At 36.4% G+C, this 19,915-nt stretch overlaps 1 protein-coding gene across 1 annotated transcript in view; it reads left to right on the top strand.

The window, feature by feature from the left end:
• Positions 1-19,915, top strand: part of LOC143223512 (17S U2 SnRNP complex component HTATSF1-like) — an 80,376-nt gene that overhangs the window by 39,676 nt on the left and 20,785 nt on the right. The window contains 1 exon segment of the mRNA XM_076451589.1: positions 18,275-18,381. Within this exon segment, the coding sequence (XP_076307704.1) occupies positions 18,275-18,381 (107 nt within the window).

The following is a 19,915-nucleotide window of genomic DNA, read 5'->3' as shown; positions in this document are numbered from 1 at the left end:
ATGGGAGATGTTTGTGGCCCAGTGATCAGCATATAGCATAGGTTATACATTGAAGGAAGACTGTTTCAGGTGTATAAAGAACTTCAGTCAAAATATTAAATCGGGAAACATCCTGTGTGCGCATTACTGAAACAGTTCATGATTACCTGGAGTAGATTTTCAAATTTTTTGACACAATAACTGTTCATCATTTCATAATAGAAATTGCTAGCTGTCATTTGTTGTAAGCTTATGATATTAAACAAAACTTCTATCAAAAATTTCAGTGTTGATTATTTTAAGTTTAGGGGTGATATATTTTCAGTATACTCTTGCAACATACTAAAGATATTAAAAAGATAATAAAATATAACTCTCAGCTTCTATTAATGTCCATTTATATGCAAAGATGAGATATAGCATAGCAGGCCTTAGGTATATTTATTATATTACAAGAAATTGTGCATCAAAAGAAAGCTGACTCTGGTGTATATCATGTATGCTTGTCTGCCAAAGCTAAATATGATATTTTTGAACTAATTGAAATGATGTAACCAACCACATTTAAAGAATGCCATACTGCATATACAGTCATGTGAAAAAGTTAGGACACCCTATGAAAGCCTGTGTATTTTTGTAACATTTTTGGATATATAGATATTTAATCTCAATTCCAACAATACTGAGAGATTATAGGAATATAACTAAACAATTAAAACTGAAGAAAAGACTTCAAGATCTTCTGTAAATGTAACTCTACAAAAATGCATATTCTGTCTGAGGAAAAAGTTAGGACACCCCCCACATTTATTCCCACTTAAAATGGCTCAACTCACAAGTATATCACACCAAGTGCACATGATCAGAAGATTGTTACTCAGCATTTTGAATGAGGCTTGCCCTATTTAAACCTCAGACATTTAGCTTGGTGTGCTCCTGACTGTTGAAGTGAAAGTGAGCACCATGGTGAGAGCAAAAGAGCTATCTGAGGCCTTCAGAAAGAAAATTGTAGCAGCTTATAAGTCTGGTAAGGGATTTAAATAGACCCCAAAAGATTTTGAAATCAGCCATTTCACTGTCTGGAAAATAGTCAACAAGTGGAGGGCTTTCAAAACAACTTCCAACATGTCCAGGTCTGGTCGTTCAAGCAAGTTCACCCCAAGAGCAGACTGCAAGATGCTAAAAGAGGTCTCCAAACACCCTAACATGTCATCACGGGACCTACAGCAGACTCTGGCTACTGTTGATGTGAAAGTGCATCCCTCTACAATGAGAAAGACTGCACAAGTTTAACTTGCATGGGAGGTGTGCAAGGAGAAAACCTTTGTTCTCTAAGAGAAACATCAAGGCCAGACTGAAGTTTGCCATAGAGAATGTAGACAAAGACCAGGACTTCTGGAATAACGTTCTTTGGACAGATGAGTCCAAAATTGAATTATTTGGACACCAGAACAGAGGACATGTTTGGCATAAACCAAATACAGCATTCCAGAAAAAAGAACCTCATATCAACTGTGGAGCATGGAGTGGAAGTGTCATGGTTTGGGGCTGCTTTGCTGCAGCAGGACCTGGACAGCTCACAGTCATAGAATCCACCATGGATTCTACTGTGTATCAGAGGGTGTTTGAGGATCATGTGAGACCATCTGTAAGAAAATTAAAGTTGAAGTGGAACTGGACCCTGAAACATGACAATGACCCAAAACATACCAGTAAAACCACCAAGGACAGACTGAAAACTCAGAAATGGAGAGTCCTGGAATGGCCGAGTCAAAGCCATAATCTTAATCCTATTGAGATGCTGTGGGGTGACTTGAAACGGACTATACATGCAAGAAACCCCTCAAACATCTCACAGCTGACAGAATTCTGCATTGAGGAGTGGGGCAAATGTTCTTCAGACCGATGTCAGAGACTGGTAGATGGCTACAAGAAGAGTCTCACTGCAGTTATTTCAGCCAAAGAGGGTAACACTAGCTATTAGGGAGTAGGGCATCCTAACTTTTTCCTCAGTTAGAATATGCATTTTTGTAGAATTACATTTACAGAAGATCTTGAAAAGTCTTTTCTTCAGTTTTAATTGTTTAGTTATATTCCTATAATCTCTCAGTATTGTTGAAATTGAGATTAAATATCTATATATCCAAAAAGGTTCCAAAAAATACACAGACTTTCATAGGGTGTCCTAACTTTTCCACATGACTGTATATGAATTAGATATAGCAGCCCCAGTTGATGATTTTAAATACAGTTAATTGCAAGTTTGTTTAATATCAGTACCAATTGCATTTATGATTTCTAAATATTCTATATTGTGTATAGCAAATCTTGTTTTTGAAATTCTTAGTCTCTCTCATTTTTCTTTATTATTTAGTGAATTCTGGTATATTTATGTACCCTCTTTCTTTACAAAACTTTTTAAATTCTTAAGTATATTAAAGAAGCAATATTAGAAATGCTATTTTAATTTTAAAAAATGCCCTTGCTGAGACTGTGATGGTTCTCAAAATAGAAATAAAGTTCTTGCTAATCTGTTTTTTTTATTCAAGTTGTTCAACCATGTTAACCAAAAGTGATTGGGAAGACATTTGAGTTTTGAATTAGTGTCACCTTTTCATTTTGATGGAAATGTTATCAGTAAGGTTTAACTAAATAGTTTGTTAGATATTTTGTAAGTATTATACATAACATTATTAGGTTTGTAGTAGTAATCTGTAATTTATTTTTTGTGACCAAATCATGTTGGAAAACAGCATTTAATATAATATATACTGCATAATGTCTTAAGTCCTCCAGTAGTCTCACTAGCATTTCTAAATTATGTTGCAGTGAATTTCAATGTCTCTGTCAAAAACATCTGAGTTTGTGGTATGTATGTAACTCACTCTGTGAATAATAGTACTTGGTTTGATCTTAATAGTATTGTTTTCATAAAATTCTGAGTTTATTGTTTGTGTTACTGATTGAGTTATTTCCAATCAACTTAAAGTGATTGAGTGAAAAAGAAAAAAAATGTTAAAATCCATTTTCCATTAAGATTTGAATGTTCTTATCATATGGTAACAAGATTAAGTATACTGTCAGAAAATGTTTAAAGTTCTTTACCTTACTGTATAAAGATATTAAACTGTGTTAAATGTAATATCTGCTATTGCTATTCAGTGTTTTTATTTTATTTTCTTGAGAAAAAAATATATACAATAATAAATATTATAATTAAATAATACTAATGTAATTCACTGGCACCTTGATGTTTTGATGTGATACATTCTTTGACAAAGTAGTTGAAATTAATCATATTGATATAAACATAATTAGTAAGGTATGGTAATGATATTAAGGGATTAGGTTTATATGCTATATATGGAGAGTGACTGATCAGTTGGTAAGTTGGACAAATAGGGCTAGTGGGATGATTTCATGGATGGAATAGTTAAATTTTTGGGATATGGCTCCCTGTTCTTACATGTTTTGATCAACCATCAGTTCATTGAGAGCAAAATATTATCAAGGAGTTTGATCAATTTATAACAAATCCTGTAATCTTAGTCAGTAAGGACTTGCAAAATCCATCCTGTATCTGACTCAAATCTTGCTAACATTACTGATTTCTATTAGAAACTTTTTATTTTGGATTCAGTTTCCCATAACCCATTTGATAAACCTTCTGGATCTACAGTAACATTAGATATTGACACTGTATTCAAAACCCATCTAAAGAGGTTTCAGGATTTGGTCTCCAGCATAAGCCATAGACAGTTCTGAATTGTACCTACTCTGTGCAAGCAAGTGATGGCTACCTGTGGTGGAAATGGCAGATTAAGGCACCTTGAAATTCAATTATGGGCATTCCACTCAAACTATTAGTCATATTATAAAATTTTTACCCTGCACACCAGTTTTTGGAGGTAACAATGACTTCCATGAGATGACACCCAACATTATCAAATTGATAGACCTTAATGAGACTTTGATACACAGCTTTGACCTGCTGATTTAACACTCCATACGAAAAAGAAAATATGCTTATGAGAGATTTGTTGGAGTAATGGAAGATTGATGTTGGGGATGAAATCCTAAATATTAGAGGAAATCATATGAGCTATGGAAACCCATATCCAGACTGGATATTAAGTTTAAAATATTTCTTATAAAGGTTTAGGCTATGGAATGGTTTGCCATATGATGTGTAAATTGAACTCTCTTAGGTTTTGTTTTGTTTCATAGATATCAGGGATAATATGCAGATAGGGCAATTTCCTTTGTTTGTTATTTCAAACAGCTGAATGAACTCTTGTTCCCAAATTATTTTTAAGTTTCACTTGTACACAGTTGATTCATATTTAGCAAAGTAATATTTAAGTCCCTCATCATGAAATTTAAATTACAAATCATGTTTATGTGTGAAGCTTAATTGTGAAATACCAGAAAGTCCAAATAATATGGGGTGAATATGTTATATTCACTCACTAATGTCAAATTTTCTATTATAAATTATTCAATGCACCTCAGTGATTTCAAGTAGCATGTACTATACATAAAATTTAAAACTGCAAACATCCAGTTAAGCAAATTGTCACTCTCTTCTTTAGCTAAAGAAGTATCTAACTATTGTATTCAAATTATTAACTAATACTACTGTTAGGCCTGAAATGAAGGAAAGTTAGTAAGTATTAAGCTTACAATTAATTCTACCATTCTTTATGACAACCATTACTTCTTTTCCAGACAAGGATCAGGTAATCCCATCTTTGCTTCTTACTTCTCTAATAATGAAGTTATTGATATTTTTGTCTCTCTAATTGTTTTTCCTGTTTCACAGGCAACTTGGTTACACAAGCCTTAGTTCTTGGAATTTTTTCTCCTCACGTGATAAATGCATTCATATCAGTTCTTTTCTAGGAAAAACAGTATGGTAATGAACAAATGTTTAAAGAACTAATAAAATATAACTGTCATTTTGGATGCTTTTCTCTACCTTTTTAATTCTTCCTGACAACCACTGTTTCCTTTGTTTCACCCACAGTAATTGGATGTTTCAGTTCAGGGCCCTTCCCTTTAGATTAGTTACAGCACCACGTGTTTTTAACTTGATCTTTAGGATTTTTGCATGGAAGATGCACTTGTTGAATTTGCATTTCCGCTATTACATATATGATTAGCTTTTTGTCACTTCATTCTAGGTCCCCTAGTGGGTCTGCAGTATGTTTTTGGTCTTATAATGCTAAAATGTTGGGTTCAGTTTCCTGCTGTGGAGATAGCAGATATCCCAGTTTGGTTGTGCTCTAAAATAAACAAACCATCTTAGTTTGAATCATTTGCTGTGACCTCCCATCTTCTTTAGCAATCATTTTATTTTGGGTTTGCTGGTCAAACTCACCATGTCATTATTTACCTACACTCAGTTTCTGACTTATTTGGGGATCTGTACCAAATTGTTTGCTGGGCAGGTACAGTCTTCTCCTTCACAAAGAGATTGTCTCTTTTGGGTAGACTAGTCTCCCTCTAAAGTCTATAATCTTGAGACGTGCTCACTTGCATCCCCTTCAGTGGATCTGACTGTTCAGTATAATACATCCATTTATTCATCTCTTCCTGTCATGGTGGCTGGATTTTTCCCAACAACCTTGGTTATCCATCTTCCTGGATTTATACCTGTTCACAGACACTTCTCTGTCCAGGTGAGGTATGGTTAAGAACACCTTTATTTACAGTTTTTGGTGTTTGTTCTCCAGAGGAATAGCCTCTTCACATCAATATCCTAAAAAGTTGGCTACCATATTTTAAACTTTTTTTATGATTCATTTAGACAGCTCCATTGTTTGTCACATCACTTGATAAGAAAGTACTTGCTCTAAAGACCTGTTTTCCACATTGGATTCTCTCTTCTAGGTCCATGACCACCACATACAGTTATTGACTGATCACATCCTGGGAGCTTTAAAATTAGTGGTAGATTGGTTATCTATACCAAACTGGATCCTTCAAATAGTGTTATCTTTACATCCTTTGGCATTTCACTGTTTTTTTTCCCCACAGGAAAATCATCTTATGGATGTCTTTTGAACTCTTCTCAGCACCATGCTTTCACTCTTTGATAAGCTGTCCCAGACTCTACAGCCCTTCAGTTGACACTATGTTAGTATTTGTACAAGTTTTATAAACAGCATCAGACATAACACTTTCATCGCAACACACTTCATGTTCATGCATGGTCTTTGTCCAGTCCCTTGCTAGATGTTAGGGTGATTTTCTCTGAGTAGCACATTTTCTTATTGTTGTTGGCTATCCAATCTTTTGGTTTATCAGTGTAAATGAATGGTTTATGAACATTGATCTGTTTACCACTTCCTTCTCCATGTTGTACAACTTCATAATCTCACACTTCCTTTTTACCTCACTTTTTGAAAGTGGTCTCTCTATTTGTAAGACCTCTGGATACAAAGCAACTTTATCAACAACTTTCCATCTTTTCATGGGCCTTTCTCCTTTTTTTCTTTGGCTCTTACAGGCTCTTCATAACAAGTAATTCTTTTCATTTGGTTTCTCTTCCTGACTGGAACCTTTTTAGTTACCAGGTCCCTCACAAGTTTTTTACTTAAATGTTTGGCCATATGTTTCCTATATCATATTTATCTTAAGACATATTTTCTTATTCTTCTTTGTGAGAGATAATATAGTTTTTGTCTTACATGCTTCCTACACTGTTTATGTAAGGGACAGGTTGATTTTTCATCTTCAGACTACTACTTTCTCTTCAAGACTTGGACTGCCTAAGAGGGTGATCAGATATTTTCTCCAAAAATCTTCCTTTCAACTTTTTCTCTACACAGTTGGTAAGAACCTGATCATTGTGTCTGTATGATAACAGGATATTACTTCACTTGTACAGCTTCCTTTAGTGGTAATTAAAATCATCTGATTTTCTCATGAGATCCATTTACTTCATATTTATCTCCTTTCACTTTAACCAGATGGTTAAGCAACTCATCTGGCTTGTCTATTCATCCCTAGGAGATGACTTTGTCCTTTTATTGCCACCTCCTATTAAGTTCATCATATCACCACTTCTATTCCTTCTGGCCTTTGATATACCCTGGATGATATCCTGCACATGGACATGGTGTTACATTATGGTCTTATTGATTACTGGGTTTCACCTCCTTCCATTCAACATTCTTCAGTCTTCCTAGAGCCTCTGAGGAAGTGAATTGTTGATAATTGAGAAAAACAAGACAAACATAACCTATAAAATTGCCAGTTTTGCTTCACAGGAAATACTTCTTTATCCCAGAATCCTCATTCATTATGAAATAACAAAAAATGTTAATTCAGTCTCTCCCTTCTCAGTACCCATTAGTTCCATAGTATTTTTTGCAAGGTTACTTCAGCAGTATGTATCTAATTTTTTTATTTATCTTCCAAGTCATCATACCATAATAACACATTCACAGTAACCCCTTGGACAGTCTGTCAGTGAGGGATCTTGTATAGATGAAATAATTACTGTTTCAATACAGTACACTACTTCCTTCCACATAAACAGCTATTCTTATTTAGTGCTACCCTCTACATGCATGACACAAGCCTTGAGCTCCACATACTAACATATCTCAACTGTATCTTCCATGTAAATTATCATGCAACACCCCTTGGACACCAATAGGAATGCAACACAACCTCCTGACGTGTGACTTCCTCTAATTAATTCTATTGAACTGTTACTTCTCGTGTGGCAGTACTATTGTCAAGACATTTTTCTTTTGTACTCTCTTCCCACCTTTTTTTCTAATTTCACACAAGGTAGAAATATTCCTTTCTCTTTTGTACTTCACTTTACCAGTTTTAATTACCTTTCATTCTTCTTGACATTTTTTGGGGTTTTTACTGAACCTGATGTTTCCACTTCAAAAAATATTAAAATTTACTTTCAATGCAGTTACCCAAGCTTCAGGTGATAGTACTTGACTGAGGAATTGTCAGCTTTATTACTTTGGGAGATTGATTATTATATGAGTTGACCACCAAGCCTCGAGTTCAGAGGCCCACGTGTTTGACATGCAGTTTGCTGACTTTGGACAAATAAGCCATTATACTGCAACAGATTTTTGAATATTATTATTATTTGTAGCTATTTGGTTTCAATAATATACTTTAGTTAGATATCTACTTCATGTTTTTTGATTAACATTTAGTTACATCCTTTTTAGTACAGTGTTAGATTAGGCTTAATATTTCTTCATAATTTTAGGCTTACATTTCATTCATGCTACTGGTAAATCATATATTAGGTTAAATATCTTGTTTCTTCAACAAATACCATGTACTGAATTTTTTATTATTGATATACACATACTTAATTTTAAAATATAAGATCTTTTCCATTTTTGTATTTAATTATATATCATACTTGCAATTAATTTCGTTTGTAAGGACCTCTGAGTTTTGGATCTGCCCAACTTTCTTCCAGTATGGCTTGCCTTCTTTCTCAAATTGCTGAAGTCATTTGGAACAACATGTGTTTTGACTGTCTTTCTCCACCTGAATATGAACTGGCCTTCCCAGGCCTCTACTGCACTGTCTGCAAGGCCTACCTTAGACATTTTTCTACACATTTCACTGATGATGATGTTTTCTTCTTCTTCCCTCCTTTTTCAGACATTTTGGTTTATGCTGGGCCTTTTCAGCTCTTTTTTTAGAAATGGTGATGGCATGCCTTATCCACCAAGGGCTATGATTCATTTTCCTTAGCTTACAATCAATCAGATTGTTTTTTTGTTTTCTTGTTTCTCTGTACTTTAAACCTCTATTGAGGCCTGGCATGGCCAGGTAGGTTAAGGTGTTCGACTCATAATGTGAGAGTTGTGGGTTCGATTCCCAGTCGCACCAAACATGTTCACTCTCTCAGCTCTCAGCCGTGGAGGTGTTGTAATGTGAAGGTCAATCCCATTGTTGGTAAAAGAGTAGCTCAATAGTTGGCAGTGGATGGTGATGACTAGCTGCTTTCCCTCTAGTCTTACACTGCTAAATTAGGGATGGCTAATGCAGATAGTCCTCGAGTAGCTTTGTGCGAAATTCAAAACAAACAAAAATCTCTATTGCTTGTATGGGGGACAGAATCTGTTACCTTATCCATTTCTCCTTAACCGAATTTCCCCAGCCTTTGTCTTCCCTGATTCTCTCTCCTACTGATATTGACTAAAATACATCTCTTCCCCCCCCCCAAGGCATTTTACCTGTTTCTTGGAGTGTTTTATGGGATACCTTGCTTCTTCTTACCTCCTTGTTGGAACAGTTGCCATTTTTAGTCAGTGATGTCGAGAAAACCCACTTGTAGAGAAATATATATGCAAAAACGGCTCGTTTGGGTTGAGAAAATATTTTACGTAGAAGAGCGAACAACGTTTCGACCTTCTTCGGTCATCGTCAGGTTGTTCGCTCTTCTACGTAAAATATTTTCTCAACCCAAACGAGCCGTTTTTGCATATATAGTTGCCATTTTTGGCTCTTTCCCCACGTAAGTGACTTCTTTGCTTTTCAGATCTTCTGGGATGGGACACTGTCTTATACTAAGGTTGTTTTCTTTCTGCTTCTAACAGGAACTTAAGGGCAGCTCTTTTTCCTTCCCCAGTTCATACCTTTGGAGGGTGTTACCCCTGTGACTTTAGCATCACATGAGGTATCTCTTTTCCTATGTTCACATTTTTTTTGGTTGCTCATCTGTCTCTTGGGACATTGCATTATTTATTCATGTTCTTTGTCCATCAAGCGCTTTCATATATTTATCTTCTGTTATCTTCTTTGGATAGGTGTTTCTTTGTTGTTGAAGAACTATCTTCCACCTGTCACCATCATTCATTCTTCAGTGAGACTTGGACTTTTTTTTTCCATTTTGGATTCCACTCCATGGTGAGTGGTACCTGCCAGGTACACTTAAACTAATCAAACCCAGATTCTAAGGCCATAATGATTTAATTATAATTTACACGGCCATTTGACACACATTGTGAGATGGGGTGTTCTACAAGATTGCTCATAGGATTTCTTCATAATGTATTTGCTTCATTTGTATGCCTGTTTTGGACTGTACTAACTTGGACTTCTTGGGTATAGCAGAGAGGGATAGCTTCACATCCCTACCATTCCTTAGATTTAATAAATCAGGAGTGGTGTGCCTTACAAAATAGGATTTTTGTGGTCTTCTGTTGCACTGCCTGTAGTGTTGACTTTCCTCCAAACTCTCCATCACATTTTCTCTCATCATTTTTATTCCATTGGAGTACAGGAGTCCTTACTGCTGCAGGAGTGATGGACCATGAAGGCATCCTCTTGAATGTGATACAAACAGTAATGAATCCATTAAGTTAAGAGTGGGGAAGTGGTGTTCTGCTTGCTTAGATAAAGAGATATCCTTTAATCTGATGCTCTGTATCTGAACAGCTCTATTTGAGGGCATGTTATTTCTTTTGAGTGAGCTATCCAAATTGTAGCTCACCCCTTGGATTGGGATCCCTCATCCTACCCCCCACATGGTTGTTAGTTTATATTAGCTGAATTTTAAATTCAAAGCTGGACTAATCAGTATAACTCCTCACACATATATTGCAGGTGTGTCTGTTCCCTTGCTCAATTGGACTTATAACGTGGATGTTACTGCAGATGATTCCTGTCTGATTGGTTTTGAGTGGGATATTTTAAATACAGGAGCATCAATTGTTCCAATCATCCAGATGTTGGGTTTTCATATTAGTTGCACATTATCACTCTGCTATCATATGTTCTGTTCACAGATTGGTGGGTATTACATTTCCATCCAGTTTGCTGAACTTAAGATAGTTATGGTGTGATTCTCTTTCCTCCACATAAGTGTAGGTTCCTGGTGGCTGAGTTTTGGATTTTAGTTCACTGCCAGAAGTATAATAATATTTCCTACCCAAACATGAATGTAAGTTCCAAGTTACTGGTTTTTTAATTGTAGTTATTTTACAAGTAGTATGATCACCATACCATCTCTGCATGGATATGGATTCCCAGTGGCTGGGTTATGGATGCAATTGAGTTATTTGTATGGCTTGTCATGCCCTAGCCACTCTGTACCTTGGGGCACATCCTTTTTACTCTCACTCACATTACTGTCATATATGGGGTTGAGATTCAGATATTGGGTGGCTCAGAACCCTTTCCAACCATTGTTCTTTTCATTTCAGATGTGCTCTTCCTTTTTGTTTTGCTCATTTCTACATCACATTTTCTCACACTGGGCATAGTATATACCTTGTACAGAAGTGGTATAGTTTCTCGTGTTTGATCCTCTGCTTGTGTATGTGAATGCTCAAGGCTTGTGGAATGTTAAGAAAAAGTAGTTGCATATAGAGAATAGCACTGAACAAGAATAGCTACTTTTGTTAGGTGAGGTAAGTGCCAATTGGAAATATCTTTTGACTACAGGAAAATCATGACTGTGAACCATGCACCCCTCCAGTGTTCTCCCTTATACAAATTCAACCTTTACAATCTTTTATTGTGGAGCAGGAGAACCTTTCTCTCCCATTGCCACTGTAGAAAGGTCCCCTTGATTTTGGTCATATTCCATTAGTATGAGACCAAGTTGATGCACCTCCTGTTTGGAAAGAAGAACATGGAAGACTGAGCCACTAGCAACTGTAGTAACAAAACCCATTCTCAGTGGTTGTGACTAGTTGAATGGGTTTTGATTTATTTTCAGAATGCAGGGCTAAGATGGTTCATCTTTGAATCTGCATATTGTTGCAAGTATTTCTCACATATTGTATGACTTAACATATTGCAAAAGTTATACTTATATTACCTCTTGAGATATATAGAACATTTGAGCAGCTTTCACATTTTATTCATCTTTATGGTACAAAACTAAAAGACAAGAAGTTCTTGTGATGTAATCTTTCTGAACAAGCACTTGTGTTGGGTGAAGAGCATCCCCTGCTTCAGATGCTTTGTTTTCTTCCTCCACCTGTCTAGTGGGAGGCATACTCCATATATTTCAAATTTCTGATGAAATAGTCTCAGAAAAGATTCTATCTTTATAATTTAATGATGTACACTTGTCCATCCATATTTTCAGTGCAAAGTCTAGCTAATATGTTCTCTGGAGAGATGAGTATTTCAAATAGTTAAGTCATTTCTCAAAAAGAAATGGTTAAATGGATTATTGTATGAGATCATGTCTCTCTTCACAGGAGTACGTCATAAATCTGAATTTTTGTCTAGTTTATTTAGACATTCTTTTTCATTCCTATATAATGTTTTTGTGTTATGTATATCTGCTTGAATGATGTAGCATTTATGACTTAGCATGAGGTAAGCTTATGCTTAGGCCCCTCAGTGTGGATTCCTGTACGTGGTAAAGGGACCTCCCAAGGAAGGTTCTGTTCTTTCAGTTTACCCCCTCTGGTATCTAAACATCCACCCATGTGTTTGCTGTGCATGGCAACCTATGAAGGGAAGGAGAGGATCCTGGTGGTTTAGGGATTCAACCCTAACACACCACTTTAACCTTAAATTCCTGTAGATGGGTGGTCTTGGGGTGACCCTTCCTTGGGTCAATTGGCTGGTCCACTTGGGCTAGGGTCAACCAAGTACCAGTGTTGTGTTGGATGTTCTCAACAGGTATGGTGGACATTGTATCTGATGCTGGTGTTTCGGTATAGTGCTCATGAAACCCTGGCCTTGCTGCAGTGTCCTTGCTTGACATTGTAGTGCAACCCCTCATAGGGCTCTATGATGGGTGGGGTCAGTAGGCACCAAAATTTCCTTTTTTTCTTATGGATCCCCAAATAAAAACTTAAATAAAATAGTGAAAGAACAGTCCATAGGTAAATGCCCACATCTAGAAGATTCTGAGCAACAATCTTCAACAAATGTAGCACCTGTACATCATTTTCTGATACTACTTTCTCTTTCAGATACACCTTTATTGCAAATATCTCTCTTTTTCATTCAGAAGGGACTAGAGGGACTTGCTGGCTCTCCAGAGTCAGTAAAAAAGCTTCAATCTGGTGATATATTGGTGGAAACATCCACATCTCAACACAGTGAACTCCTCATGCATTCAGAGGCAGTTGGGGATATACCTATTGAGGTTATACCTCATGCTACTTTGAATTCATCATGAGGTGTTATTGTCAAAAAGGATTTGAAGAACATCCTTGAGTCAAAGATTCTTGCTGGTTTCTCCACTCAAGGAGTTTCTGCAGTGAGGCATCTATCCACTTGTAAAGATAGAATTATGATGCCAACCAATGTCCTCATTCTGAAATTTACATCCACCTTCCACCATCAAGGCAGGATATCTTAATTGCAGGATATAGCCATACATTCCAAACCCTCCCAGATGTTTCCAGTATCAGTGTTCAGTCACTAGAAAATATCATGTCGTAGTTCCTTGATATGTGCTCATTGCAGTGGCTAGGATCACAATGTCTATGAGTGTGAAGCAGACCTTCATTGCATTAATTGCAATGGCTCTCACCCATCCTACTTTTGTTCTTACTCTGAGTAGTTGGAAGAAAAAGAGGTGGCATTTGAAGATGATTTAAAATATTACTTACCCTGAGGATCAAAAGTTACTGTCCTCCATTTTACCTTGGACATATGCTGCTGCACTTCATTCCACTACTACAGTTGGAGTGCAGACGAATCTCTCTGTGCCTCCAAAAGAATCATTCTCAAAGCAAATGAAAAGTCTTTTGACCTCCATTGTTGAAAAAGTTGATGAATCAACTTCACTACCCATCTCTGTCCCTTACATACATTCCAACAAATCCCAAGATCCACTTCCTTCAGTTCTTGGTACAGGCATTTCCTCAGATACATCTTCTTCTTCCACCTCAAGATGCAAAACGATCATTCGTTCATGTCCTCATTCACTGGAATCCTCTTCCAACAGCAAGTACCTGCTTAATTGACTCAGGAAATATTTTTAAACCTGCTGATACAGTCACCTTTCAGCAGTTTTCTTTGCACAGAAATGACAGGCTGTTTGTTGGATGAATGCATGAAGGGGTGGCACTGTTGGTTGATCAACATGTGCCCACCCTGTCTTGGCCATTCGACACACCCTTGGAGGCTGCAGCCATCTGTGTTTTTAGGGTCATGCCATCAATGTTTGTTCTCTCTAACTGTTGCCTGGATAGACATACGATCAGTCAGACCTTCATGCTCTCATTGAACAGTTGCCATTTCACTTTCTAGTCCTGGGGGACTTTAATGGTTTTCATCCCTTCTGGGGAAGTGCTGATATTGATAGGAGGGGTCGCTCTGTAGAGCGTATGCTCTCTGATCACAACCTTTTTCTTTTCAGTACTGGTTCTTATACTTATTTTCATGCATCTAGTCAGTCCTTTATTGCTATTGATCTCTCAGTTTGCTCCCCTTCACTATTCTCCTATTTTTCATGGAGGATTGATTATAATCCACAAGGCAGTGATCATTTTTCTATAATTTTGAGAGAGACTGGCTGTGATCAATGCCACCCAATTCTCATGTCCCAGTGAAAGCTGAATCATGCAAACTGGTCCTCTTTCACTACTCTCACAGAAATTGGTCCTGTTATCATCTGTATGCCATCAATAGATGACTGTGTGGCAGCAGTAATTGACTGTATTATACAAGCAGCTGCTCAATATATTCCTAAAATCTCAACATGTTTCCCACGATATCCTCATCCCTTGTGGAATCATGCCTTCCATATGGCACAGAAGGCTCAAAAACGGGTCTGGGATACTTTTAGTAGGTATCCCACACTCTCAAACTGCATAGCTTTTCAGCAGGCCTATGCACATGCTCAGTGAGTAAGATGTCAAGGCCAGAAGGAATCTTGGATTAAGTTCACAACCAGTATATTTTCTACCACCAGTTGCAAGGTCATAAGGGACAGAATTCTAAAGGTCAGTGGGCAATATACTTTAGTCCCCCTCTCGATCTTGCTCTCTGATGGCCATGAAGTAGCTGACACCCGGAGCATTGCCGATACTCTAGGTGAAAGCTTTTGCCGGGTCTCTAGCACTTCTGCTTCTTTCTTCACATTCTTAGCCAGCAAGATGCAGGCAGAGCAATCACCTCTTTCCCTTCAAGCTGATTATCTCTGTGACTGTAATCTTCTCTTTACACTGGTGGAACTCAAACTGGCCTTTCATTGGTTGGACTTTATGATGTACACTATGAAATGCTGCACCATCTATCTCTTGCTATCCTTTTGTTTGTTTTTAACTGGATCTGGCAGAAGAATGTTTTCCTGATGCCTCATGCCAGGTTATTGTCCTACCTTTTTCCAAGCCTGGGAAGGATACCAAGATTCCTTCAAACTATCATCCCATTCCTTTGACAAGCAGTCTCTGTAAGACCTTTGAGAGGATGGTTAATGCTTGTCTTCTTTGGTTCCTTGAATCACTCAACCTCCTTTCATCCACCCAGTGTGGGTTCCAAAGACAGTATTCCACTGTGGATCATCTGATTTGACTTGAAACATCAATCAGAGAAGCCTTTCTCAAATGACATCTCGTATCAATATTTCTTGACATTGAGAAGGCTTATGATACAACATGGAGGTATACCATTTTGCAAGACCTCCGTATATGTGGGTTACATTGCCATTTGCCCATTTTTATTCAAAATTTTTAAATGGACAGGAGATTCCAAGTTCATGTCTGTTTGACTCTTTCCCATTCCTTAATACAGGAATGTGGAGGCCCTCAGGGCTGTGTTTTGAGTGTCACACTTTTCAGTATAAAGATTAATACCATCACTGAACAACTCCCTCTCACTGTTGAAAATGGGCTCAATGTCGACGACTTTCACATCTCGTGTCAGTTGTCAAACATGACATATATTGAGCGACTACAGACTGCCCTCAATCATTTACTGAAGTGGGCCATGGCAAACGGCTTTAACTTCTCTCTCTCTAAAACTGTTTGCATGCACTTTTGCCACCAACGGGGTATTCACCTGATCCTGAACTTTGTATTGGTGAAGTTGTGCTGTCTGTGGTCCCTGAGATAAAGTTCTTGTGGCTTATCTTTGACCATAAGCCAACCTTTATACCACACATCAAGCAGCTACAGATAAGATGCACAAGAGCATTGAACTTCCTCAGTGTCGTCTCTTCCACCACTTGGGGAGTGGATCGATGTTCTGTGCTAAAGATATATCGTGCTCTCATTCGATCGAAACTCAACTATCGATCACTGGTCTATGGCTCTGCCAGAACCTCAGCCTTAGAGATGCTGGACCTCATTCATCATAAAGGACTTAAGCTCTGCACTGGGGCTTTCCATAGTTCCCCAGTTGAGAGCTTATACATAAAGTCTCATGAACCTCATTTGCACCTCTGCCATTTGCAACTGTCTTTACTATATGCTTCAAAACTTCATTCCTTACCAAAGCATCCCATCTGGGGTTGTATTTTTCTGCTTCAGTGGGCCATACTTGTTCAGAACAGATAATCTGCCATTGTTCCATTTTGGCCTTTGTTCCAGGCACTGGATAAATTGGGTCTGTCCTTTGATAACATTGTTGTATCCACTAGCCAGCCCATCTCACCATGGCTTCTTACAGTCTCCAAATGTGACCTATCTTTAACTCATCCAAGAAAAGCAGACACTTCTGATTGGAAATACTGTCTGTTATTTGCTGAACATCTTTCGAACCATCCTTACATTCCTATTTATACAGATGGTTCGAAATCAGATGATCGTGTGGGCTCTGCCATGGTTTGTTGTGATTCAGTGGTTGTGTGCAGAATCACCTCTACAGCTTCTGTGCTCACTGCTGAACTGTATGCCATTTCTCTTGCCCTGGATCACATAAAACTAAGGAGTACTCAAACTGCACTATTTATACTGAATCACTTAATTCTCTACTGGCCTTGGAATCTCTTCATGTTAGTTCACACCCTGTTCTCGCTAATATTCAAAACCGACTGGCCCATTTAGACAGCTAAATCTATCTGCTCTGGCACTATCACTACTGTGCCTGTTCCATACATGGACTATGGTCCTGTATTCAAATCTTGGCTCCATGCCAGCTGACATTTGACTTGGAGTGAGCAATGTAAAAACAAGCTTTTCCAAATAAAACTTTATATTAGACTTTGGCCATCTTGCTTCCATAAGGATCGGAAAGAGGAAGTGGTTCTAACTAGACTATGCATTGGTCACAGTTTTTTAATTCATCATTTTCTTTTATCTGGAACTGATGCACCAATGTGTAATCTGTGTAAAACTCAGGTCACAGTAAGCCACATATTACTTTCTTGCCATTATTATGACTGTCAATGACGGCACTATTTTAAACATGTTCTGTCCCAATGTTTGTCCATAATGTTAGACAGTGTTATTGGTGATGATTACACTGTCCACCTTGGAAATGTTTTTGGTTTTTTAAAGGCCATTAATCTTTTTAATGCCATTTAAGTTGTTTTTTTTTTTAATTTATACATTAGATCTTTTGTTTATGTGATTCCCTTTTAAGAATCACAGTCCATCTAGTTCAATTTCAAATTAGAAAATGACTGTATCATCAAATAACTCGAAACCAGGACTGGAAAGGCCAACTTCAGGTGACTAATGCTGCTGTTTGAACTACCTGTTAGTCATCCTGGTGAGTTATTTATTATTAAAATTTTGCTACAAGTCTTTTAAAACTTTTATTACTTTTTGAAAATGGCCATAATATCAAATAACTTGGAACCAGAACTGGAAAGGCCAACTTCAGGTGACTGATGGTGTTTTTGTACTTACCTGTTTGTCTTCCTGGCGAGTTAGCATAATTACAATTATGCTACAGAAAGTCCTTTACACCTTGTATTACTTTAGTTTTTTCTCAACATTGTAGACTAGATGTAAACATTGGTTTCATGCTATTTGTGTTTTTTTTAACTGTATTGTTTTACCTTAATTTCCTCTTATGAATTTTACTTTTTATTTAATTTTAAATTTTTACTGGGTGTTTGGTGCAAACAGCCTAGCTGCTTTGTGCCATAAAACACCAAATCAACAAACCAACTTATGCTTAGGAACTACTGAACATATACAATTAATTATATTTTATATACACACATGCTTAGTGTACATTGTTAATTAGGCATTTTTTGCATAACTCCAACCCTTTTCATGTAAAGTAAAGACAATGTTTAGCACAAGAGTTAATTATTTATAAACATATAACCAGTTTTAAAAACAATGTTTAGCACAGGAGTTAATTATTTTTATACATATAACCAGTTTATTAGGTGTTTATATTTATATATTAATTTTCTTAGACATGCCCTCTTCTTTTGAGAGTTTTTATCAACACGGGCAGACACCATCCTTTGAGTGACTATTCTAGAGGAAATGTACCAGCCAATGAACTTCAGATATATACCTGGTGAGTTTAATACCACTTTTTACTGAAAGCATCTTCTGGTCAGCTTTTAGGCAAACTATCTTTTAGATCAATTTCTTTTTTTTATGGTGCTACCTCAATCTTGTCTAATCTGAGGTAATTGTATGCACAAATCTGGAGGTTAATCCTCTTTCTATGGCCTTGGTCTATGTGTGTGGCCTTTAAACTTAAAGTAACCACCAGAGATTTCATACTATAACTTTTAATATGTTTTGTGTTATCTTGGTAAAATTTGGCAAGCTTTCAGTAAAATTATGAAGTCTTTTATTCATATAAAACAGATTTTTCAAAATTGAGTACTTTTGTTAAAAGAATTCTGTGAACATATGAAGTCAGAGTGTTAAATGCTACAAGTGCAAAGTGTTTTCATTTTAAGATTAAAAGTATTTTTATTCATCTGAAAATTGTCAAATTTCATTTGCGTAATCTCTAAAACCTCTTAACTATATATCAAACCTTTTTAGGAAAACTTTGTATTTTCTTTCTTATTTTCTCCATCCCAATTCTGTATGCATTTGGTCAATCTAACTAACCTTATACCCAACATAAAAAAAGATAGAATAAATTTAAATTACCCCATTTTTTCTAGATTAATTGGAAATCATAACTAGATACTGCAGTCCTTTATCTTAAGTAACTTAAAGCTTGAAATAATATACATCTGTTTATACTGAATAATATTGCATTTTTTACTCTTTCGTCCATGCCTAACTAATCTTCCTATCGCATAACTTGAAAATCCTTTGGCAAACTTGCAACTTGCATTGTCTTATTGAATGGTGTAGAGCACAACTTGTTCACAAGCATATTTTGTGAAGAATTGCTTTTTTGTTTTTCATTATCTTGTTTAATCTAACCTTATCCAGCATAACAAGTTTCTTATTTTTATATTTTATTTACTTTTTTAATAATAAAGAATAAACATTAAAAAAAAAGAAATATGTCACCTCTGACCTCTTGTCTTTTGCTGTTAATTGCCAATGAATTTTAAAGCCAACTTCTTTATACAAGTGGCACTGGTACAATAAATAATTTTTATTTACTTGATTAAAAAATGCACCTAAGAAAAATAATTAAAATATGCACACAACAAGTGATGTCCTTTAACTATCATAATTTATATTTCTAACTATGGCATAAGAGTCTTTAAACTTGTCAATATGACCACTGAAAGAGGAATGCTTAAACAGAAAATGAAATGCAGAGAACTCTATACTGAAAACAACATAATATAATACATAATTAGATATATTAAACTTTTGACTTTCTATTTGTCATAAATGTTACGTGTAAATCTTCAGAGAGAATTAATGACAATTTCTAAAAGAGAGGGTGTGACAGGTAGATCTGGTTTTCTAGTTTATAGCTCAATAAACAGATATGATTAAAGTCTATAAAAATTATATATTGTGTTTATAATATCCATATTATAATGAGTAATTTGAGTTGAATTCCATGCTTATTAGAGAAGATGGAAGCCCAAGAGAACAAATTTCACAATTTTATATCAGGAGAG

The sequence above is a fragment of the Tachypleus tridentatus genome, chromosome 8 (genome assembly GCF_004210375.1).
Source record: "Tachypleus tridentatus isolate NWPU-2018 chromosome 8, ASM421037v1, whole genome shotgun sequence".
Taxonomy (NCBI): Eukaryota; Metazoa; Arthropoda; class Merostomata; order Xiphosura; family Limulidae; genus Tachypleus; species Tachypleus tridentatus.
The sequence above is the reverse complement of the archived record's forward strand: the minus strand, read 5'-3'. Positions and strand labels throughout refer to the sequence as shown.